Here is a 26244-nt window from a genome sequence, read left to right on the forward strand (position 1 = left end):
TTCCATAATTAAATACCAGAGAAAGCAAAGGATTTAGAACCCTGGCCTTTGACCTTAGGTAGACAATATCCACCCTTTTGACTAAGTCTTGTACTATAATTATGAATGGAATCTTGTGAAATAAAGTGTTCAGACATGTAATCCGGAGACAGGCCATTTTTTATCTTAAAAACATGACACAACATTATCTGTTCAACTCTTTTGTGGACCGGTAACCAGTTAAGGGACTTAAAGTGGGATGGGTCAATGTGGGCTCTGGAGTCCAAGTCAAGTACAAATCTCATTATTTTGTTTTGACAAGTTTGTAACTTATTTTTTAAAGACTCTGTCAAGCTATTATACCAAACAGAGCATGCGTAATCATAGTGACACTGAATAAGAGACATAACCAGAAGTTTCTTAGTATGCTGAGTAAGAAACTCTTTCTTGTGGTAAAGAAATTTTAACCGAGAGTTGGCCTTCTTAAGAACAGACTCAGCCATGGCGCAAAATGACAGATTTTGGTCTATAGTAATCCCAAGATACTTGATAGATGAAGTTGATTCAATGGATGTACCAGAACAGGTTATATGCAGGTTAGATTGTGACCTAAGCTTTTTGCCTGGACCCAAATAAAATTGACTCGGTTTTACCCAAGTGCAATGACAACTTATTGTCCACTAACCATTGGCTGACCAATTCCATATCATCTGTCAATGCCTTTTCAACAACAGATAAACTTTTACCAGATACAAGGATACCAGAATCATCAGCATACAAAAGCAATTTATTTTTTTGACCACAGCTGACATATCATTTACATAAATTAAAAAGAGAAGGGGTCCAAGGATTGAGCCCTGAGGAACACCACATGTTATTTTGGATTGGAAGAATAAGTACCAGAGACATCTACAAGCTGCTGTCTATCTGATAAATATGATTTGAACCAATTTAGGACGTCAATACTAAGACCTGATGCTTGCAGTTTCATTAAAAGAATGGAATGGTCGACTGTGTCAAAAGCTGTCTGCAAATCCAGCAGCACCATACCAACAACATTACCTTTATCATTTTTATACCTGATAAAGTCTGTAAGGTGAATCAGACAAGTATCAGGAGAGAAGCCACTCCTGAAACCTGATTGAAATTTATACAGCAGATCTTTATCCTTAAAATAAGCTTCAACCTGGTCATAAACCACCTTTTCAAGGATTTTAGATACAACATTTAAAATGGACACAGGCCGGTAATTACCAACAGACAATTTGTCGTTCTTTTAATAGAGGGGAACAACTGTTGCAGATTTAAGATCACCAGGGACTTGACCTTGGATAAGTTTATGATATGAGCTAATGGACTAGCAATAACTGGGGATCCATCTCTGATAAAACGTGAGGGTATACCATCTAAGCCAGTAGCTTTTTTGACACCTAATGAAGTTAAGTATTTAAGAACTTTACTTTCAGAAACAATGGAAAAAGAAAAACTGTTTGCAAAAACACCCTTGTTTGCATAAAAAGTATTAACAAAATTCGTACCAAATTTATGCATACTTTCTGGCAACATTTGGTGCGATAGTACGATGGTGAAATCGCGATGGTACGATGGTGAAATCGCGATGGTACGATAGTTAAAAGGCGATGATACATTGCGTTTTCACGATCGTGCTATCGCGCCATCGCGATTTCATCATCGCACCATCGCGTTGTCATCATCGAACCATCGTGTTTACACCATTATACCATCGCGCCATCGCGTTTTCACCATCGTACCATCGTGCATCGCGGGTACAGACTAAATAAAAAAATCACGATTTTCCAAACGGAACACCGTATAATTTGGATCTTACGGAAGCGTCCTGCTGCCAATTCATAATGTTCATAATTTTTTTTATTTAGTCTGTACCCGCGATGCACGATGGTACGATAGTTAAAAGGCGATGATACATTGCGTTTTCACGATCGTGCTATCGCGCCATCGCGATTTCACCATCGTACCATCGCGTTGTCATCATCGAACCATCGTGTTTACACCATTATACCATCGTGCCATCGCGTTTTCACCATCGTACCATCGTGCATCGCGGGTACAGACTAAATAAAAAAATCACGATTTTCCAAACGGAACACCGTATAATTTGGATCTTACGGAAGCGTCCTGCTGCCAATTCATAATGTTCTATAAAAAAAATAAACTCCTACGTAGGAGATAAAACAGCCTAATTAGGAGTTTATAACTCCTACGTAGGACTTTTAAACTCCTACTTAGGACTTTATAACTCCTACGTAGGACCTTATAAGTCCTACGTAGGACTTTCTAACTCCTACGTAGAACTTTATAAATCCTACGTAGGACTTTCTTACTCCTAAGTAGGACTTTATAACTCCTACGTAGGAGATAACAAAAGCCTAATTTGGAGTTTGTAACTCCTACGTAGGACTTAACAACTCCTACGTAGGAGATAAAAGAGCCTAATTAGTAGTTTATAACTCCTACGTAGGACTTTTAAACTCCTACGTTGGACTTTATTACTCCTACGTAGGATACATATCAAAGTACTGAAAGCACAGAGTTCGACGGACATGTATGCTAGAGTATAACTTAAGATATATATATATATATATATATATATATATATATATATATATATATATATATATATATATATATATATATATATATATATATATATATTATGTAGGAAAATAAATTATATGAGTCGCGCCATGACAAAAACTAACATAGTGCATTTACAAACCCCTATAACAAGTAAAGAAACTGATAGCGAATAGCATGGATCCTGATCAGACTGCGCGGATGCGCAGGCTTGTCTGGATCCATGCTGGTCGCAAACCCACTATGTTTGTTTTGTCATTGCGCGGCTCATTTGTGCCAAGTTGTAATTGTGACAAGCCGCTTTAGTAAATACCTCTAGTCTGTAGCCAGAGATGATTTTGTCATTCTAAACGTAAACGATGATACTGTATTTTGTACGTTTAGTTATATTTATTATACACATGTACACAAAATGTATGGGTTAAAATTTGTTCAAAGTAGGATATACAATGTAATTCATTATTAAACATATGCGTGCATAATGCTCCGCAAACCGTTATCTTTTCTTAAACTTTACTGAGCAGGAACAAGACACTTCGATCACTACTCCCCTGCCCCCTATAAGGATTTAATCATTTGAAACGGCCGAAAATGGATAAATTGCTCGTTTTGTTCAGCTAGTTCGTATGGAAAACGTAATCGCCTTTTAAAATTTTGATATATATGCTTGTTGTCGAGTAAGTTTTTTTTCGAATAGCTGTAAAGCAATTTTTCGGGATACATCACCAATGCTTACAGACACCTCACCCTAAGACACTGTACACTCTAGAAACCTGAGACACTTTATTAAAAGGTGAAGTGTGGCGGCATGGCCGTGTGACTAGTAGCCTAGTGATCGCTAGCCGCATGGGTTCAAACCGCATTAGGCGCAAGCCGTTGTTTCCTTGAACAAGAAACTTTACACTTATTGCTAAGTACGTTTTGGATGGTTCCAGGAACGGATTCGAAAGTGTGTCTATAAGCCTATAGCTTCCTACACAATAAAACTTAAATAAATTCTGTATGAACCAAAGGTGAAATGTCCTCTATATTTAAGATTTGAAATTTCGGCCGGGGGGGGGGGATTAAGTATCTTGTTCCTTCGCCGATATACCGGTCCGGAATGTTGAGATTTGCAAAGCATTCTGTATGCATTTCTTATCAAGTAATAAAGTCCTACGTAGGAGTTACAAAGTCCTACGTAGGAGTTAAAAAGTCCCACGTAGGAGTTTAAAAGTCCTACGTAGGAGTTATAAAGTACTACGTAGGATTTACAAAGTCCTATGTAGGACTTATAAAGTCCTACGTAGGAGATATAAAGTCCTACGTAGGAGTTTAAAAGTCCTACGTAGGAGTTATAAACTCCTAATTATGCCTTTTTATCTCCTACGTAGGGGTTATAAAGTCCTACGTAAGAGTTACAAAGCCCTACGTAAGACTTACAAAGTCCTAAGTAGGAGTTTAAAAGTCATACGTAGGAGTTACAAACTCCTAATTAGGTTTTTTATCACCTACGTAGGAGTTTATTTTTTTATAGAACGTTATGAATGGCACCAGAACGCTTCCGTAGGATGTTGTATGTGTTTACCTTTCTTAAAAGTTTAGTGCATTTTTCTCAATTTATTGATTTTGTTGAAATGTTTTCTTACCTGGAGGTGTACAGCTTTAATTATATGACATTGAATATATTATGTTTTGAAGTAACCTTTTTTTTCTCAACCAAATACAACGGTGTGTGTTTGTCTGTTTTTTTTGTTTTTTTTTTTTTTGTTTTTGGTTTTTTTTTATTAATGATAAAATGATAATTATAGGCTGATTGATAAATTCGCGGCACTGTATTATTTCTTAAAATAACATATAAATTACACAACGAGAAACTTTTACTCTCGACTGACAAAAAGCCAAATAAATCGTTGAGGTATATTGAACAATAAAGATTACAATCAAAACAAAAAAAGCTACACTATCCTATACTTTAAGCAAGCCGATGCGACGTTGTCACACACTGACGTCACCTAAACGTCGAAGTTAAATGTCCTGTTCACCTTTTCAACGTATTTGCCCCCGTTGGAGCCATATTTCTTATGCCTGTGTATCAATTGGTCAAATGTCACTTTAAACCAGTCTGAACTAACCGACGAAATTATCTCGCGCGCCCTGTTGCGTATCTGTAATGATGTTTCAAATCGTTGGCCCCTCAGTTCCTTCTTCAAATCGGAGGGACAGACGGTAGTCTAAATGAGCCAAGTCCGGGCTGCACGGTGGGTGTGGCAGTACACTGAACCCGAGTAGTCTAATCTCCAGTTCTGGGTCGTGAGCTCGGTGTTCGGGGGCATTATCATGGTGTAGAATAATATCGTCCAGGTCTAGCTGAGGTCGCTTCCGGCGCAAGGCTTGAATCAAGTCCCGCTTCTGTCGGTCGACTTCCGTTAAAATGTGGGGTACCCAGCGAGCGGCAACTTTCGACATGTTGAGAACTTCTGTAAGAATGCATTGCATGGCATAATAAGAGAGAGTTAGTTTTTCAGCTATACCCTGCAACGTAACACGCCTGTCAACGTCCAGCAATTCTTTCACTAAGGCTGTGTCTTCAACAGTAACTGTAAACGTCGGCCAACCAGTTCTGTCACTAAGGCTGTGTTTCCAACAGTAAATGTAAACGTTGGCCAACCAATTCTTTCACTAAGGTTGTGTTTCCAACACTAACTGTAAACGTCGGCCAACCAGTTCTTTCACTAAGGTTGTGTTTTCAACACTAACTGTAAACGTCGGCCAACCAGTTCTTTCACTAAGGTTGTGTTCAACAGTAACTGTAAACGTCGGCCAAACCATTTTCTTTCACTAAGGTATGTGTTTTCAACAGTAACTGTAAGACGTCGGCCAACCAGTTCTTTGCACTAAGGTTGTGTTTTCAAACACTAACTGTAAACGTCCGGCCAACCAATTCTTTTCACTAAGGTGTGTTTTTAACACTAAATGTAAACGTCGGCCAACCAATTCTTTCACTAAGGTTTGTGGTTTTCAACAGTAACTGTAAACGTCGCCCAACCAGTTCTTCACTAGGCTGTGTTTCGCACACTAACTGTAAACGTCGGCCAACACAGTTCTTTTCAACTAAGGCTGTGTTTCCAACACTAACTGTAAACGTCGGCCAACCAGTTCTTTCACTAAGGCTGTGTTTTCAACACTAATTGTAAACGTCGGCCAACCAGTTCTTCAACTAAGGCTGTGTTTCCAACACTAACTGTAAACGTCGGCCAACCAGTTCTTTCACCAAGGTTGTGTTTCCAACACTAACTGTAAACGTCGGCCAATCCAGTTCTTTCACCAAGGTTGTGTTTTCCAACACTAACTGTAAACGTCGGCCAACCAGTTCTTTCACCAAGGTTGTGTTTCCAAACAGTAACTGTAAACGTCGGCCAACCAGTTCTTTCACTAAGGCTGTGTTTTTCAACACTAACTGTAAACGTCGGCCAACCAATTCTTTCACTAAGGTTGTGTTTTCAACACTAACTGTAAACGCGCGTCGCCAACCAATCCTTTCACTAAGGTTGTGTGTTTCAAACAGTAACTGTAAACGTCGGCCAACCAGTTTCTTTCACTAAAGGCTTGTGTTTCCAACACTAACTGTAAACGTCGGCCAACCAGTTCTTTCACTTTACTAAGGTTGTGTTTCCCAACACTAACTGTAAACGTCGGCCAACCAGTTCTTTCACTAAGGCTGTGTTTTCAACACTATATTGTAAAGCGTCGGCCAACCAGTTTGTTTCACTAAGGTTGTGTTTCCAACACTAACTGTAAACGTCGGCCAACCAAGTTCTTTCACCAAGTTGTGTTTCCAACACTAACAGTAAACTGTAAACGTCGGCCAAACCAGTTCTTTCACCAAGGTGTTGTTTTCAACAGTAAATGTAAACGTCGGCCAACCAGTTCTTTCACTAAGGTTGTGTTTCAACAGTAACTGTAAACGTTCGGCCAACCAGTTCTTTTTTTTCTTTCACTAAGGCTGTGTTTTCAACACTAATTGTAAACGTCGGCCAACCAGTGTTGTTTCACTAAGGTTGTGTTTCCCAACACTAACTGTAAACGTCGGCCAACCAGTTCTTTCACCAAGGTTGTTGTTTCCAACCTAACAGTAACTGTAAACGTCGGCCAAACCAGTTCTTTCACCAAGGTTGTTTTTCACAGTAAATGTAAACGTCGGCAACCAGTTCTTTCACTAAGGTTGTGTTTTCAAACAGTAACTGTAAACGTTGGCCAACCAGTTCTTTCACCAAGGGTTGTGTTTTCAAACACTAACTGTAAACGTCGGGCCTAACGCAGTTCTTTCACTAAGGTTGTGTTTCCAACACTAACTGTAAACGTCGGCCAACCAGTTCTTTCACTAAGGTGTGTTTCCAACAGAACTGTAAACGTCGGCGCAACTCAGTTCTTCACTAGGTTGTGTTTCAACACGTAAAGTGTAAACGTCGGCCAAACCAGTTCTTTCACTAAGGGGGTTGTGTTTCAACACTAACTGTAACGTCGGCCAACCATGTTCTTTCACTAAAGGTTGTTTTCAAACACTAACTGTAAAACGTCGGCCAACCAGTTCTTTCACTAAGGTTGTGTTCCAACAGTAACTGTAAACTCGGCCAACCAGTTCTTTCACTAAGGTTGTGTTTCAACACTAACTGTAAACGTCGGACCAACCAGTTTCTTTCACCAAGGCTGTGTTTTTCAACACTAACATGTAAACCGTCGGCCAACCAGTTCTTTCACTAAGGTTGTGTTTCAACACTAACTGTAAACGTCGGCCAACCAGTTCTTTCACTAAGGCTGTGTTTCCAACAGTAAAATGTAAACGTCGGCCAATCCAGTTCTTTCACTAAGGTTGTGTTTTCAACACTAACTGTAAACGTCGGCCAACCAGTTCTTTCACTAAGGTTGTGTTTCCAACAGTAACTGTAAACGTCGGCCAACCAGTTCTTTCACTAAGGTTGTGTTTTCAACAGTAACTGTAAACGTCGGCCAACCAGTTCTTTCACTAAGGTTGTGTTTCCAACAGTAACTGTAAACGTCGGCCAACCAGTTCTTTCACCAAAGGCTGTGTTTTCAACCACTAACTGTAAACGTCGCCAAACCAGTTCTTTCACTAAGGTTTGTTTCCAACACTAACAGTAAACGTCGGCCAACCAGTTCTTTCACTAAGGTTGTGTTTCCAACCAGTAACTGTAAACGTCGGCCAACCAGTTCTTTCACTAAGGTTGTGTTTTCAACAGTAAATGTAAACGAGTCGGCCAACCAGTTCTTTCACTAAGGTTGTGTTTTCAACACTAACTGTAAACGTCGGCCAACCAGTTCTTTCACTAAGGTTGTGTTTCCAACAGTAACTGTAAACGTCGGCCAACCAGTTCTTTACTGAGGCTGTGTTTCAACAGTAAACTGTAAACGTCGGCCAACCAGTTCTTTCACTAAGGTTGTGTTTTCAACAGTAAACTGTAAACGTCGGCCAGCCAGTTCTTTCACTAAGGTTGTGTTTTTCCAACAGTAACTGTAAACGTCGCCAACCAGTTCTTCACTAAGGTTGTGTTTTCAAACACTAAACTGAAACGTCGGCCAACGCAGTTCTTTCTACTAAGGTTGTGTTTTCAACACTAACTGTAAAACGTCGGCCACCAGTTCTTTCACTAAGGTTGTGTTTTCAAACACTAACTGTAAACGTCGGCCAACCAGTTCTTTTCCACGACAGGTTAGTGTTTCCCAACAGTAACATGTAAACTCGGCCACCAGTTCTTTCACTAAATGGTTGTTTTTCAACACTAACTGTAAACGTCGGCCAACCAGTTCTTCACTAAGGTTTGTGTTTCCAATCAGTAACTGTAAACGTCGGCCAACCAGTTACTTTCAACTATAGGTTGTGTTTTCAACACTTAACTGTAAACGTCGGCCAACCAGTCTTTCACTAAGGTTGTGTTTCCAACAGTATATGTAAACGGAGGGGTCGGCACAACCAGTTCTTTCACTAAGGTTGTGTTCCAACACTAACATGAAACGGGCCAACCTAGTTCTTTCACTAAGGCTGTGTTTTCGCAAAACAGTAACTGTAAACGTCGGGCCAACCAGTTCTCTTTCACTAAGGTTGTGTTTCCAAGCACTAACGTGTAAACGTCGGGCCAACGCAGTTCTTTCACAAGCTGTGTTCCAACACTAAAACTGTAAAAGTCGGCCAAACCAGTTCTTTTCACTAAAGGTTGTTGTTTTCAACAATAGTAACTGTAAACGTCGGCCAACCAGTTCTTTCACAAGGTTGTGTTTCAACACTAACTGTTAAAAACGTCGCCAAACAAGTTCTTATCACTAAGGTTGTGTTTTCAACACTAACTGTAAACGCCGGCCAACCAGATCTTTCAACTAAGGTTGTGTTTTCAACAAGAACTGTAAAACGTCCGGCGCACGCAGTTCTTCACTAGAGGCTGTGTTTCCTAACAGTAACTGTACAACGTCGGCCAACCAGTTCTGGCACTAAAGGCTGTGTTTTCAACAGCTAACTGTAAACGTCGGCCAACCAGCATCTTTCACTACAGGTTGTGTTTCCAAACAGTAACATGTAAAACGTCGGCCAACCAGGTTCTTTCACTAAGGTTTGTGTTTTTTCCAAGCAGTAACTGTATATACGTCGGCCAACATTCTTCACTCAAGGCTGTGTTTTCGAACACTAACATGTAAACGTCGGGCCAACCATTTCTTTTCAACTAAGGTTTTAGTTTTATCAACAGTAAATGTAAACGTCGCCAACCAGTTCTTTCAGCTAAAGGTGTGTTTTCAACAGTAAACTGTAAACGTCGGCCAACTCAGTTTTCTTTCACTAAGGTTGTTAGTTCAAACAGTAAATGTAAACGTCGGCCAAACCAGTTCTTTCAACTAAGGTTGTTTTTTCAACAGTAACTGTAAACGTCGGCCAACGCAGTTCTTTTACCAAGGCTGTGTTTTTCAAACACTAAACTTAACACGTCGGCCAACCAGTCTTTTCACCAAGGGTTGTGTTTTTCACAGTAAATGTAAATCGATCGGCCAACCAGTTCATTTCACACCAAGGTTTTTGTTTTCAACAGTAACTGTACGTCGGCCCAACCAGTTCTTTCACGCAGGTTGTGTTTCCAACAGTAAACTGTAAACGTCGGCCAATCCAGTTCTTTCACTAAGGTTTGTGTTTCAAACACTAACTGTAAACGTCGGCCACCAGTTCTTTCACCAAGGTTGTGTTTTCAACACTAACCTGTAAACGTCGGCCAACTCAGTTCTTTCACTAAAGGTTGTGTTTCAAACCGTAAATGTAAACGTTCGGCCAACGTTATTTCCTAAGGTGTGTTTTCAACACTTAACTGTAAACGTCGGCCAAACCAGTTCTTTCACTAAGGTTGTGTTGTCCAACAGTAAACTTATAAACGTCGGCCAACCAGTTCTTTCACTAAGGTGTGTTTTTTTCAAACACTACTGTAAACGTCGGCCAACCAGTTCTTTCACTAAGGTTGTGTTTCCAAACAGTATATGTAAACGTCGCCTACCAGTCTTTCACTAAGGTGTGTTTCCAACACTAAGCGTGTAAACGTCGGCCAAACCAGTTCTTTCACTAAGGTTTGTTTTCAACAGTAAATGTAAACGTCGGCCAACCAGTTCTTTTTAACCCTTTCACCGAGGTTGTGTTTCCCAACAGCATCTGTAAAAACGTCGGCCAACCTAGTTCCCTTCACTAAGGTTTGTTTCCAAACACTAACTGTAAACGTCGGCCAACCAGCTTCTTTCACTAAGGTTGTGTTTTCAACACTAACTGTAAACGTTCGGCCAAACCAGTTCTTTTCACTAGAGCTAAGGTTGTGTTTTCAAGCACTGAACTGTAAACGTCGGCCCCAAACCAGTTCTTTCAAACAGGGGGGGGGTCAAGGTTGTGTTTCCAACAGTAACTGTAAACGTCGGGCCAACCAGTTCTTCACTAAGTGTTGTGTTTTTCAACAGTAAAAATGTAAAACGGTCGCGCCAACCCAGTTCTTTCACACCAAGGTTGTGTCTTTTTCAACAGTAACTGTAAACGTCGGCCAAAACTCAGTTCTTTCACTAAGGCTGTGTTTTCCAACAGTAACTGTAAACGTAGGCCCAACCCAGTTCCTTTCAACTAAGGTCAGGTTGTGTTTCCCAAACAGTTTAAATGTAAACGTCGGCCAACCAGTTCTTTCACTAAGGTTGTGTTTTCAACAGTAACTGTAAACGTCGGCCAACCAGTTCTTTCACTAAGGTTGTGTTTTCAACACTAACTGTAAACGTCGGCCAACCAGTTCTGCCACTAAGGCTATCGAGAATCGTAATAGTGTTATATAGGAATACGTCTTTTTAGGTTCGTACCTTTATTGTAATATATAAACATAACGTAAACAGGATGTGACGTCTACAACGTAACGTATAAATAGCGGTAGACGTCATGTGCATAAGAGCGCTATCGTATATATCACTGGGGGCTGCGAAATAATATGAAATGCACGTACAATGTGTTGAAAACGTTCTGAAATATTGTTAAATAAAAGTTTTCGAAATGTCACCTTCAATACATTTTAAAAACCGTGTCTTTTAAGTCAATTTTCACTGATAAAGATATTATTACTTGGAAATTGAATAGATATTATCACTTTAAATCACTTCTACGAATCTCTGTTTTTTTCTGTTTAGATGTTTGTATCCAATGCAGAGTTATCTGACTATCTGACCACATGTTAGTTTTGTCTGCATTTACTGAGCAAGTACGTTGTAGATAACTTGCGAGTCGGGAGCCTACAACAGCGGCCATCAACTCCAATCGTGGTAACGTTAACGTTTTAGAGGTGCTACACGGTTTTTCGCTATAACAAATGTAGATTTCTGTTTCCCGCACAAATAGGCTACAGCTCCATAAGACTGTTCACTTGCATCGACGAAGATGTTAAGTGTATATGTGTCGTCTGCTCTACGACAAGTATCGTCTGCTTGGTAAGTACTTGGTAAGTTGTAACGTGGAATTTTAGTTTTCATACTCAGGCTCAAATCTCTAACAAGCGTGGACCATCTGTGTTGTAGGTCTTCTGGTAATGGGGTATCCCAGGGATACTTGTACTTCCAGAGGTCTTGTAACATAATATTTGCACAAATGGTAACTGGACTCAAAATACCAAGAGGGTCATATATTCTGGACGTCTGCTGTAGTATTTCGCCTTTGGTGACGTAAGATGTTACGGGAATGGGTTTGTCTATGAATGACAATTCGTCTGCTTCTGTGTTCCATAGCATGCCAAGGACTTTGGTGACTGTGTCGGTGTCAAGGACTTGTTCGTTTTCGGCAAATGATCGCAAAACTTGGCTATTAAAAGCCTATGATCTAAGGTTGAAACCTCCGTCTGACATAATATCTCGGGTGCGTCGGAAAAAGTTAAGTATATCTTGCTCAACTGGAAAGCTTGAGAAAATGTTATCAACGTAAAAGTCTCTTTTTTAAAATATCACTTAACCAGATGTTTTTGTTTTCTTCAAGATGTTTTAATATTGTTGCACTTAGGATAAATGGAGAGCAGGTTGCACCAAACAGAACAGTTTTTGAATCTTTGTATTTAAATGGACATAAGCTCACGGGGGGGGGGGGGGTACTAACCCATTAAAATCTCTTGAGGGGACCCAAACTTGGAACTTTCTCTATAAAGCCTTTTTTTCGTGTATTTTATGTTTTTCCCCCTCTTTTTTTTTAACATCTCAGGTGTTGTTTAAAACCTGTAATAGTTTTATGATGTTGTAGGGTTTGGTTTTGTGGAGGGTCGGTTTTTCCATTTTAACATAGCAGAATTTACACACCCCGTCCCGTTTTTGCGATCCGAAAAATTTTAATATTATTCCCATTTACATGATTTTGACGTACGTCATTGCGAAATACAAATTTGTAAAGATCCCGCCAAATTTTTGCGTTATACTATAGGGCTCAACGAAACTGACTCTTATTTCATTTTTAAGGAAGATCCCGTTTTGGAATGGGTTTTTCCGTGACATGTCGATTCTACGAAACTTATCGGCACAACCCCTTTACCTCTCCCCCGTTTCCGAAAAAACAGATTTATGTTTTATTTATAAAAATAAATTTATCCATATAATTATATCCAGTACAAAAAAGGTTTTTAGTTTTTGATAAAATTGAAAATGAAAATTTTCAAAAGAATATTTTTTTTGTAAAGGATTAAAAATTTGTAAAAAAACTAGACGAGAATTGAGTTCCCGTTTTACTTTTAGTCAGAAATTTAACTCATTTTTGCAAAGGGGTGTCGTCTTTTGGAACTTTTTCTCACAACGACAACATTGTGGGGAGCGCAAAATGGCTTGGGTGGCTTCTGTTGTTTTGGTTCGAATTTAAAGTGAGCTGTAATTTGGTTTTTATATGGAAAAACACACCCCAAAAAAAAACGAAGGGGATTTCCCTGCTTTGAAATAAACACCCCAAACTTGGATTTTGGTAAATTTTTATTTTTTTTTTGAACCAAATTTAGATATTTTTTGAATATTAATCAGCCAGGCCCCCATGCACTAAAATGACAAAGTAATTTGAGCCTGTTTGCGACAAACCCCAAAATAATGGGGTTTTCCACCAGCATGGATCCAGACCAGCCCGCCCCTTCAAGCGTCTGATCAGGACCATTTCTGTTTGCTTAAACCCTATAAAAAAATAGACAAACTTTTAGTGAACACAGGCCGGTTTGGATCCATGCTGGTCCAAAAACCCCTTATGTTTTTTTGTCGTACATGCCTCATTTTTAAAAATTGTAACTTTTTAAAATTTTTCAGAATTTCACCGGCTCTCAAAAACGTTTTATTATGGGGTAAATTTAATTCTGTCGAAAATCTGCCATAATAAAAATTTCCCCTAATTCATCATTAAAACCCAATAAAAAAAATATTTTTTTTCCCATTATTTGTGAAATTTTTATTGATAAAAAAAGAAGTGAAATTTAAAAGTAACGGGTTTTGAAAATACATAACAAGGGAAAGTAACGGGCCCTTGAAAATTTAAAAAAGTAGATGGATAATATATAGTTTATTCATATAAACGTTAAAAAAGCACTAATGGTCACAAAATTTACTTTATATTCAAATAAAATTTTAAACATCACAAAATTTCACCCAAAAAAAAACATTTTTTTAGTAGCAAATTTGTATACAATATAAAAAACTACATTTTTTGGGACTTTTTATTAAAAAAAAATTAAATGCAAGTGCAAAAAAATTTGCTGTACGGCTAGCCAAAAACCATGCAATATGCTGTAAATCTGGGGACCCAAAAGTTTAGTTTTTTGGGGCTAGCATTAGGGCCCTTTGTACGACGGGCCTCCCTCCAATGAAAAAAATACAAATTTTGAACCTTCTCTTTTTAAATTTTTAATTTTCCCCGGTTCAGCTAAACTGGAGATATGCAGCTTTAATGTCTTAGAATATTTCTCCCTAAGTACTTCAAACATGACGGTGGGCCTCAGTTAGTAAACCATTTGATTTTAAAAATTTAAAAAATCTTTATTCTTAAATTTAGAAAAAAAAAAATTTCAAGCATTACTCAACATTTAAAAAGGAAATTAAGTTTTTAAAAAGTTATCTTTTTAAAGGTTTTTATGCCATACACCATCTTTTTTAAAACAATGATTGAAACTGTTTTTTTTTTTTTTTCATTTTACAGCAATGTTTGGACAGCATTGGGGGGGCTGTAAAGGGTTAAACTTTTTCCTTCCCCCTTTTTGACCCTTTTAAGTGAAAACCCTAAAAATTTTAAGGACATTGAGAGAACTAGTGAAGTGATTTAGAAAGTTTTCTGAGCTCAAAATCACAGAGATGGTCAGCTGAAGGGGGGCTTACAAATTAAGAAATTACTTGTTACACAAAACATTTTTTTTAATCATCTCTTTTAATTGAGAATTAAGTATCTAAAAAATATTTATGCATTTAATATAACAAGCCATTGTACTAGACTATTGTCAAAATTGTTTACTGCCTTAATACGAAAAATAATTTGCCATTTCTGAGTTAAACGCATTAAGTGTATTAAAGTACTATTTATAGTCTTTTCAATACATGTGCATCATTCATGTTTAAACATTTTCCACCACAGGGACTGCTGAGGTTTTAAACTTTTTCAATGTTTATAATAAATTATGTTATTATACAGTGTCCGCTCTGTAACTTTCATATACATTTAAAGTTTCAATTTTTTATTTAAAAAATATAAAATCACCATAGATGAACTATGTGATGTGAACAAGACACAGGTTTCTTTGTCTCACTTAAAGGTCACTGCTGGGGTTCGAACTTTGTCAATTTTTACCACCACACTTAACATGTAATATAGGTGGTTTATAACTAGATCCTTGGGGGCATTTGTCACTTTCTGTGACAGCTCTTGTTTTTTATGTTTGAAGGTGTGTTTATGCATTTATTTGCATGCAGCACTAGATTATTTGCATGCAGCACTAGATTCAGAAGCCTTTTTCTTCTGCAGAAAAAATAAAATAAGATCATTGTGATCATTATAATAAGCCTAAGTAATACACATGCTATACTTTAATTTTGTATTGGTAATAACTGAAGATACAAGGTGCTAGATGTTTAAGTCATGGATAAGGATCTTAAAACCCTTCAGAACCTTATATTATTTGCAATTTTTTCCTTTTCACTTCCAAGCACTGTGTATAAAAGCTTTCTATGTAATATGATGTGACAATTTTAGGTATTTTGGTCATACAGCAGACCCAGATATACAGACCTTACCAGATGCAGTTTCTAAGGAAAGTTCAAGCCAGTAAAGACAGAAAATCCTACATTTATAACATTTGATTTGTAAACTACAGATCTAAGTGAGTTGACATTTGCTTTCCTAAAACCAGATTTTGAATATAGAAAAGAGATAAAAGTCATATGTCACATTTCTAAACTGTGTAAAGTATTGAAATAATCATTTATTCCAATTTCATGCTAAATTTCTGGAGAGTAACAGTATGTAATCCTATAATTTATTTTCTAATGCATAAATAATTTGTGCAGACAGGTAACAGTTTTCACCATTACAATATGCTAGCCTATATGGTACATCTTTTGTCACTTTATAGTACAATATCAATATATTTATTGCAGTTTGAGCGTTCACAGATGCCACATATAACACAGATTGCAGCCTAAAGAAATAAAGACTGCTGCTTCATTTAATCAATATGTAATTCCTCCAATGCCAATAGCAGATAGAACCTCCAACGAATAACTGGCATAAAAGTCACAGATGATGGTTATATGACTGGACATAGTTGAACATGTTAATAACTTAAATGGTACATGAATCTTTAGATGATAAAATAAATAAATACAAGGGATGATCTTGAATTTGCATGTAAGATCAAATGTATTTCATAAAGTTAACGTCAGATGCAACATTTTTATTAGTGGCATCAGCCATGATTTTAGTATAAAGCTTTAATGCTAATGAGTAGAATCACGACCACACCCGTTGATACTAGTTTTAATTTTTTTTCTAATATTGAAGTTTCGGTTTAACCCAAAATTTTTTTTATGTTTTTTTCGTGACTTTTGTGACTTTTTAGTTTTTTTTTATTGCTTTTTACATGATGAGGTCATTTAAAAATTTTTTGTTAAAAAGGAAGTTTTGTCCGTTAAAGAGCAACCAAACTGGGGGTCGGGGAACCCTTTCCCGATGTCACAAACAAAACATCATAAGGGGTTTTATGTTGAAAATTTCGTGTTAAAGTAAATCTATAAAAGTATCAAGATTTGGGAATGGATGGGGTACCAAAATTTTAATATACTTTTGCCCAAAGTTGTGACTTCAAAAAAAGGTTTTTTTGTAAAGACTGCAGGGCATAAAATTTAAATCTGATTCATTTTCCTTAACAAACTTAAAAAACGCCATAAATGGTTTGCATAAAAGTAAAAGGCGCACCCAAAGGAAATTATTTTTTTCTATTTTTAAAAAGCTTTTTTTTTTGCATGTGATAATAGAATATTAATTTATGTAGGTTCATTACTGGGATTGATTCCCAAATTTGTTTTAATGAATAATAATTTCTCGGCCCGTACCAAATTCAAAATTGAACATTGAACACTCCTTCCCAAAATCGTCTATATAAACAGGGGTTTTGTTTTTTATTTTGGGGAAAATTTAATTTTTATTTTTAATATTTTTGAAGGAGCAATGAATTCAATGTTTTTTGATGAAAAAAGTTTTGTTTAAAAAATTTCAATAATTTTCCCGTTAGTTTTGGGGAATTAAGCAATGAAATTTTTGGGAAATGTAAAATTTAAAAAAAATTTGAAGATTTCATTTTAAAAAGGACTTTTAAATAGCCCTGTTTAGAAAAAAACACATAAATAATCATATTTTACAAAATCTGCTGTTTTCCAAGAGATAAGTAAGACAGGTTACAGCTATGCTGTACATTTTGTTTCGGAAACTTTTTACATCATTTTTGTAAAACACATTTTTGTCAAAAAAGTAATGTGGAAAGAGGTCATGAAATTTCCATATTTTGATTGCTATGGAAGAGTATTAAAAGTTATAGAAGTAATTTGCTTGCCCCAATTCAAATATTAAAGAAAATAATAATAATATTTCTTATTTTATATCTATTTTTATGTGTTTTTTTTTTAAGTTTCAGAAATCTTGGATAAGGTTTTAGTCAATTGGCTGAAATCGATACATTTTGTGAACAGTTTATTGTTATTTTGTTATCATAATATGTGTCTTGAAACATAATAAACACTTACATTGTAGGTAAAAGCTGCAATTTTTTTTTCATATATATTCCTTACCCCTACCCCCACTGTTTTGGGGCAATTTAGTGGGAGGGGGTATTCACATAAAAATGCTTATTATTTGAAAACTTGATGGTAAATGTCTTTGAAAAGTTGCAATTGAATAAGTTAAATAGAGTACTTTGATAAAATATTAAGCTTGATCAGGTTCCTAAATATACCCATTACAGGTATCTTACCTTAAACGGTCTTTATTTTTGGTATGTGATAAATAGAATATTAAATTCGTGTAAGTTCATTACTGAATTTATTGCACTCGTTGAATAAAATAATATTATGCTCGCCAGAGGCTCGCATAATATAATTTTATTCAACTCGTGCAATAAATTCAGTATTGAACTTACACTCATTCAATATCCTCTATATATTCCTTCTTTGAAGGTTATACATTTTTCCTGATACTCCCGAAGATAATTTGAATGAGAACTGCTTTCTTCGGATTCTATTCCAATTGACTCTAACTTCCAGAATTTTTCAAGCTGATTAACATCTAGGGGTGAAGTCAACACATTTAGTACATGTATATGATTTTTTGTGTATGTACATGTGTCTTCTGAAGGGGTCCTGACAAAAGGTATCCGATCTTTGAGCTTCGGCCGTAGGTCCATGTCCACGAATTACCCTGTTCTGAACTATCTTCCAGTAGAAATCTGCACTTATCAGAAGCGAAATATCAAATGAATCTTGTTGGTTTAAGGGATGTGCCTATTTAAGCCCCTGTAAGTATGGTAAATTGTATACACTACTCGGAAGATTTTGAAGGAGAACTGCTATAGTTGGAACAATTAGGACCTGAATGACTGTCTTATATCCTGCATCAGTGACTAGGTAGACTGTTCCAGAGCTCATGTGTCTGACAGATTGGTTTGAATCTCCAAATGACGTAAGGTGAATTATCTCAGTATGACTACGGGAAAGTTGTAATTTCTCGGCTAATTCCTCAGTAATGAAAGAACGTTGTGCACCTTCATCAAACAATATATTAGCTTGGGTACTACATTGTTTGGAACAAACTTCTGCTATAGCTGTCTTTAATAAAACATTTGGTTTTGACGGTGTTGCAGAGTTAAGTATAGCTGTATCACACTGATCTGTCTGCTGTGTCGACCCTGTCAATTCACGCGAACTACTTTCACAGATACTGGTATGGTGTTTCCTTTTACAAGTACGGCATCTGTAGTTTGATCTGCATTTTGTTACTAAACGATTTCCTAGGCAATTAAAACACAAGTCTTTTTTTTAATAATTTCGATTCGCGAGTCATAAGTACAAACCTTCGTACATTTGTTTGGCGAATGGTGTTCATTGCAGTATACAAATGTTTTTATAGCATCAGTCTTAGCTGTATCTGTTCTTCTAATATTTGATTTAGTTGATTTCTGTCTAGTTCCGGTAAAAAAAATGAAGCAGTAGGGTCGTGCGCATCTACTTCCGGTACAATTGTCGTTTGCCCCACAACCATAATTGTGATCTCTTGATGGAGTGCCTTTCGAAGGTTAGCTAAAATCCATCTATCGCTTCTGTGTTCCCTTGCTAAATTTTTCCGTATTTTTACCGGAAGTTTACCAATCACTACTGGTACAAGTAGAGATCTGTATGTCTTTTGAGGTTGACCAAGGGATTCTAAACTGCGAATGTATGATTCCAGTTGATCGTAATATTTCTGTAGGCTGCTAAGAGTATTATTCGGTGTCGGACGTTGTAATAAGGCTTGCATATATACTCGCACGATCTTGTATGTTCTTCCAAATCGTTCACGAAGTAACTCGACCGCTCTAGAGTAATTGGCATTTGTGCGTGCGAAACCCGCTATGGTACTGGCCGCTGTCCCCTCTATCTGAGCTTTCAAATATGTAAACTTCTGTAAATCTGTGAGAGACGGGTTATTATGTACGGATGATCCATAAGAATCCCAGAATGTCTGCCACTGCAAATGTTGGAAGCGATAATTTTGGAAGTTTATGGGACATCGAAAATGTTGAACCTACTGTATGTTGGGAAGTGTGTATACCAGGCAACAGTTGAAAGGCTGGCTGGCTGGTTTGTCGGTATAAGTCTCCATCTGAGTTATCTACATTGTATCCTCTACATTTTCTGTAATCTTCCAAAGCACTTATTTCAATGTCTATACTCAAGGTATATACCTCTGCCTGCAAAATCTCATTTTCAATATCAGAAGGCTGAATAATCTCGATAATTTTGTAATCAATGTCTTTGACATCTTGCAACATCATACGGATGTTCTGTAAGATCGTGTTGTATGCTGTCGGCGTTTGATCTTGTTTAGCGACTTCAATTCTTTGCAAATATTGTTGAATGACTTTTTATGCCCCTCTCTAATAAGAATTAGTCACTCCATTTTGTTGAGGTTTGTTCACGGCACCAATATCGAGAATCGTAATAGTGTAATATAAGAATACGTCTTTTCAGGTTCGTACCTTTATTGTAATATATGAACATAACGTAAACAGGATGTGACGTCTACAACGTAACGTATAAATAGCGGTAGACGTCACGTGAATAACAGCGCTAACGTACATATCTTGACAAAGACTGTGTTTCCAACACTAGCTGTAAACGTCGGCCAACCAGTTCTTTCACTAAGGCTTTGTTTCCAACAGTAACTGTAAACGTCGGCCAACCAGTTCTTTCACTAAGACTGTGTTTTCAACAGTAACTGTAAACGTCGGTCAACCAGTTCTTTCACTAAGGCTGTCTTACGAACAGTAACTGTAAACGTCGACCAACCAGTTCTTTCACTTAGGTTGTGTTTTCAACACTAAATTGTAAACGTCGGCCAACCAGTTCTTTCACTAAGGCTGTATTTCCAACACTAACTGTAAACGTCGGCCAACCAGTTCTTTCACTAAGGCTGTGTTTCCAACAGTAACTGTAGATGTCGGCCAACCAGTTCTTTCACTAAGGCTGTGTTTCCAACACTCACTGTAAACGTCGGCAAACAAGTTCTTTCACTAAGTCTGTGTTTCCAACAGTAACTGTAAACGTCGGCCAACAAGTTTTTCACTAAGGCTGTGTTTCAAACAGTAACTGTAAACGGTGACCAACCATTTCCTTCACTAAGGCTGTGTTTCCAACACTTACTGTAAACGTCGGCAAACAAGTTTTTTCACTAAGGTTATGTTTCCAACACTAACTGTAAACGTCGGCCAACCAGTTCTTTCACTAAGGTTGTGTTTCTAACACAACACTATAACTGTAAACGTCGGCCAACCAGTTCTTCCAATAAGGCTGTGTTTCGAACAGTAACTGTAAATGTCGGCCAACAAGTTCTTTCGTCATCATACACGGATTTCTCCCTTCTCTTAACCGCTCATGCCATTTATATACACAAGTGTCTTTCTACCAGTAGGCAATGTTTCCGAATTTTCTATCTTTTTAAGTGCTTTGTTCGGTGAAAGTTTCAGTCCCACACAAAATTGACGACAGTGCGTAATTCAATGTCCTCGGCTGACATAATTTCATTTGGTAGGCATAGAGGTTTAATCGCAACTTTTCGGCCCTTTCCGTCAGTCTTCGGAAAAGGACCTCGAAAAACACAGATCGGGTGCGGAATTTCGGTCTTACATACGCTAAGAAATTTAACATGTATATTTGTTATAATGGTTGTAGAAACCGAAAGTACAAAAAACCCACCTGTTGTCATTTAGTGGGCATATTTAAATTACACATTGTTTTCAGACATATTTTCAATTATAAGAGCACCAAAACAGATATTACTTTTCTGTTGGATGTCAAATATATACATTCGTTTTTCATTATCTCTGTTTCTGTTTACATCTGAAACCACATGGAAGAACTACTTTCAATCCGTTTTTTTACGAGGTTATTATAGATAATAGCCGAGGATGTTCCGATTGATAGAGGGAAACAACCGCAATTTCCTACGCAGTGATCTCCCCTTATCAGTAAAGAGATCTCTGCCATCACAAACATTTAATCAATATTTTTATATTTTATATTTTTTAGCTTTAGAATTTATTTGTCATTATTTTGTACTCTTGATAATTTTGTGATAAAATATAACGAAGGAACGTAAAAACAAAGTTATGAATAAAACAGAAAATGGAAAATGACGTAAGAATTTTTATTATATACTTGTAAATGAAATATTGAGAAATATTGATGAAATAAAATGTGTATTTTCATTTTCCGTATTTTCACTGTAAACACATATTTTCCGTATTTTCAGTGGTGTCTTGCCGGACTTTTTTCTTTTAAATTCTGCCAGTACACAAAATTTAAGGGAAAGTCTTTCAAATATTATCGCAAAAAAGAGAAAAATGTATAAAAAAAAAACAGAAAATTCAAGTTTTTTCTATAAATACATGATTTATTTTCATCTTGTGGCATGAAAATTGTGGCTACTGCCACTCATGAAATATTAATTTTTATACCACTCTATGAAAATAAATCATGTATTTATAGAAAAAAATGAATATCCTTTATCTATGTAACGGTCGATATGTTCATTTGAATTTCGACGTTACGTTATGTGACTTTCATCATCATGTGACGTCTTTGAAGGCAGTGATTACAATTCTGCCAAGGGAGGTCTTCACTGTGACAAGTTTGAAATTTACAGGACATGACGTCAAGACGTCAGACTAATTTTACAAGCGTAAGCGCCAAATTTGCTTAAATTTTCTTCCCGTAGAAATAAATATATTTAATAAATGATACATGGCCTTGAGGGCAATATGCAAGTTTACGGACTAGTTGGTCAGACTGAGGAAGATATATGGCCCGAAGCGCAGCTGAGAGACATATACCTTCCGAGGTCTGACCAACCAGTCCGTAATCTTGCATTTTGCCCGAAAGGCCATGTTTTATATGTTATATTATACCGAATCTAAATCATTTTATCCCTTTTGTTGCTGACATTTTTACTATAATTTACTTTCAAATAATAATTTATTTGTTCAGGTTGTGAAATATTTCAAACCCTAGTCGGAATTATTATTATTATTTTCAAGCGATACAGCAAAAAAAATCATGCACTTCTTTTTGTTATTCAATATTTGTAAATCAAATTAAACAGGCAAAAAACGAACTTTAAGATTTAATATGACGTCATCCAGTTCATATAAGAATTATGGACCGCCTCCGGTCTGTATGCGTTTTATGGACCGGATGACGTCATATTAATTATAAAAGGGCGTATGCAAATGAGGTATAATATAAATATATATATAATATACAAGCGAAATACAGATTATTTATAGTGAAAATAAAGTGATATTCAACTATTTTGCAACATTTGATATATATTGGCTAAAATAAGTATGGTACTTAACTCTTTAATTTTACATTAAAAGACATTAAATTAAAGATGGTACCTAAGATTAACAATGCTAGTGTCTTAGTATAGCAAGAATGTATATTGCAGATACAATAACTTCGAGTGCAGTATGGTTTTGATATGGACATTTTGGACTCGGAAATGAAAAAAAATCGTAATAGTAAAACACATGGAAAACATGAAGTCATGTAATAAAATATTTTGACAAAGTTATATCACTTACTTTGTGTTAAATCAATATACTGTTCTTCTTTCTCGGCTTTACTTGCTGTTTTCAGTTCTTTTTGTAGCGTCTCTCCTAATTCCGCCAGGTCTGTTCGTTCTTTATCTGCTTGTTTATGAATTGTATCAATTTCTTTGCCCCTTTCGTCATTTAATCTTTTAACAGAAGCATTTGTCTTATCTTGTATCTGTGTCATACCCTCAGCAGTTTTAGATTTAAGAGATAGATATTGTTCTTCTCTCTCGGATTTATTTGCTGTTTTCAGTTCTTTTTGTAACGTCTCTCCTAATTCAGTCAGGTCTGTTCGTTCTTTATCTCCTTGTTTATGAATTGTATCAACTTCTTTGTTCCTTTCGTCATTTAATCTTTTCACAGAAGCATCTGTTTTATCTTGTATCTGTGTCATTCCCTCGGCAGTTTTAGACTCGAGACATAGAAGATCTTCTTGTTTTCTTCTTATCAAATCTAGTTTAATTTTGTCATATTGATCATCTAATCCAGCCTTCATCTTGTCTTGAAGTACTGTTGCCACATCGTCTAGTACTTTCCTTATTTCATCTTTCCCAATAACTAGCGTGTCATTTTCTAACTGTAATTATAAATACCATAAAAAATAAAATATCAATTAATATACTAGTACACCAGAATTTAAGATCAATTAATCATAAAATGTACAATTAAAAGATATATTGAATCTACTGCATTTTTGTAACAAATGTGTGTGCAATGTTTGTCAAAGTTTAAAAGGTATGAACCAAAACTTTGCTAATTGTAGTAAACAAAGTTACTGTCGCGTAATAGTCACAAGGGCGTAATCAGGTTTGTTTACAAACAAAACATTTTGAAACAAGTATAAATCTTCAGCATAGAACAACTATTGTCGTGTATTTAATTGAGTATTCTGACTATAATTTGCATCTATCGGAGGTCATTTGAAAAGTCTTCCTAGGTTATAAAATTTCATTTCTTTTTATGAAAAAAGTGTTTGTATATTTCCTTACGAGCTATTGCAAAACGGTGAACATTCATTAACAACAAACCATATTTTATTGTGTTTACGCACGTGGTCAGCAAACAACAGGCATTCTATGTTACGCTTATGAAAATCGACCATAACTTAAGAGGAATTGTGTTTTTCTATGATATGTTGAAATATACAATAAAGATCATTAAATTAGATTTATACACTTTTAAGTAAATTACACACGAAATATTGTGTTCTAATCATACGATGAAATGTTTAACGTATTTAAATGTTAAAATAGTTAAATCACCTGTATAAGTTTCTGATTAGCTTTCTGCGCATGCGTGTCTGTAGCTAAATACACAGGGTCAGAAAGCAGTTGCTGTAATAATTTGAAGTATTTCTGTAGATCTGAATCCTCTACTTCAAGTTTTGATGAATGTCGAACATTTCTTCCAATTTCTCTTGCCTGGTCAAAAAATTAACTATTTTCATCTAAACATTTTACAGGCTATAACGCTATATCGAAAAAAAATCTAAAGAATACATACAATTTATAATTAGCCGTAAGTACTGCATTTGTCAAACAGAACAAGTATGGTAATAAATAGTGCAAAACTAATATCTAAGTGTACATAATATACATAACATGTAAATTATAACTTATATGTTGATTTTTTTTCTTAAGTTTGATATTCTTGATTTTTTGGCTCATCTTGAGGCATGCAGCTTAAAGGGACACCACTGAGATATTTTGACATGGCAGGACTGGAAATATTTTTCCAAGGCTTTTGTACCAATTCATGACGGTCTGGACCAGTTATTTTGGTGCATATTTTCAGTTATTCCGTCTCTCCGTTTTTCCAGAATGATCATTTTTACAATATAAAAGGACCAAAAAATGAATAGCGTTGAACGCTTTACGCTCAAAACCGACTAAGAATTGTACATAAAATCGATTTCCAATTCATTTCTGAGTAAACTTTTTGTCATCTTTGCAGATTTGTTCACTTTAAGTGTTCTTTTGATATTCGTTAGTTTTTTAAATATCATGTTTTTAGGTATATGAATCTCAGTGGAGTTCCTTTAAACTGTAAAGCAATAATTAAAAACCTATAATATTTTCAGCAAATATCTAGCTTTATACTAAGTAGGTTATGAAATATACTGTAAACTAGCAAACTGTTAAGTAATAGTAAAAATTCAATCCTTACTAGACTACTACATTTTACCAAGAAAGCATAATAAAATCTTAATTAATTATATATATCATATCGTAGTGATAAATTCCTTAGTTCAAACAAATATATTAACGTTTGTTTTATTACCAAGTACTAAACATAAGTCTTCATAAATAGTTTCGAAATATTGTTTACCTCTTCAAACAAATTTGTTTTATTGTTGAGGTTTTCACGTATTTTCCCCTGGAAGTCTTTGTAATTAAGGATAACACTAATGATACCATTAAAGTCTGTTTCTGATGCAGATGCCTTTTCTTTGTATCCATCTGGGGGCATGAAGCACTTTGCTACTTCCCAAAAATTACTGCACCACTGGGTAGCATCACTATTTTTGTACGACGGGCCGTTGTACCTATGTGCATTCTGTATTTCAGTTTTGAAGTTATCACATATCTTGTTAGGACAGCCAAAAGAATTGTACCGTGTTGTGACATTTCGATGATACGCACATTTCCCACGCCAAACATTACATATTCTATTTGTAGGACACTTTACAAGATTTTCAGTACAGCAAACTGAACAAGAAGTCCCACTAAGTAAGCCATTTGAGTAGCATATATAATTTAAACATTTTAATTGAAATTGTTTAATTTCATTACAAACAAAAGATTCAACTCCTTCTTTAGTAAAGAACACAGCTAACTGAGCTTTTACCCAGTTATTGTATTTCTTTTCTAACAATTTAGGGCTATATGAAGCCATTGCTTGCAAACTTTTATATTTCCCAATTAAAGCACTGGTGTGTCTTGTAAACTCCGACCCAGAGCTGAAAAAAAGTAAAATATTTAAGAATATTATAAAATTTAAAGAGGGATTATTTAGTATATTCATGTAAAGTTGTAATACAATATATATTGTACTTTAGATATGTCAATAATAAAAAGCTCAGGTTTTATATACACCGTGTCTTGAATTATTAATAAATGCAATTGTTTTCATAATATAACTTTTAAAAGTGATCTCAATTTAGGCAGAAATAAGATGACACATACGTGACATGTGCGTTTTTTATTTATCTATTCTTGCGCGCACAAGATATTATGCCGTGGCCACGAGTTTCTAAGTCGTGAGCACG

At 36.0% G+C, this 26244-nt stretch overlaps 1 protein-coding gene across 1 annotated transcript; it reads right to left on the reverse strand.

The window, feature by feature from the left end:
• Positions 1-22853: 22853 nt before the first annotated feature.
• Positions 22854-25930, reverse strand: LOC132727824 (uncharacterized). The gene is made up of 3 exons (XM_060713410.1): positions 25305-25930; positions 24239-24397; positions 22854-23553 (listed from the first exon to the last, which is right to left on the reverse strand). The coding sequence occupies exons 1-3, from the start codon at positions 25869-25871 to the stop codon at positions 22957-22959; spliced, it is 1323 nt and encodes a 440-aa protein (XP_060569393.1). The 5' UTR covers positions 25872-25930; the 3' UTR covers positions 22854-22956.
• Positions 25931-26244: the final 314 nt, after the last annotated feature.

Source organism: Ruditapes philippinarum, unplaced genomic scaffold, assembly GCF_026571515.1.
Source record: "Ruditapes philippinarum isolate M1 unplaced genomic scaffold, ASM2657151v2 ctg9777_1_1_1_1, whole genome shotgun sequence".
Lineage (NCBI taxonomy): Eukaryota > Metazoa > Mollusca > Bivalvia > Venerida > Veneridae > Ruditapes > Ruditapes philippinarum.

Excerpts from the sequence above, each read along its gene's own strand:
- LOC132727824 (XM_060713410.1), bottom strand. The coding sequence starts at position 25,871 with ATGGCTTCATATAGCCCTAAATTGTTAGAAAAGAAATACAATAACTGG. Across the intron at positions 24,398-25,304 it reads AAACAAATTTGTTTGAAGAG|GCAAGAGAAATTGGAAGAAA; the intron begins GTAAACAATATT and ends TTTTTTGACCAG. Across the intron at positions 23,554-24,238 it reads CTAATCAGAAACTTATACAG|TTAGAAAATGACACGCTAGT; the intron begins GTGATTTAACTA and ends TTATAATTACAG.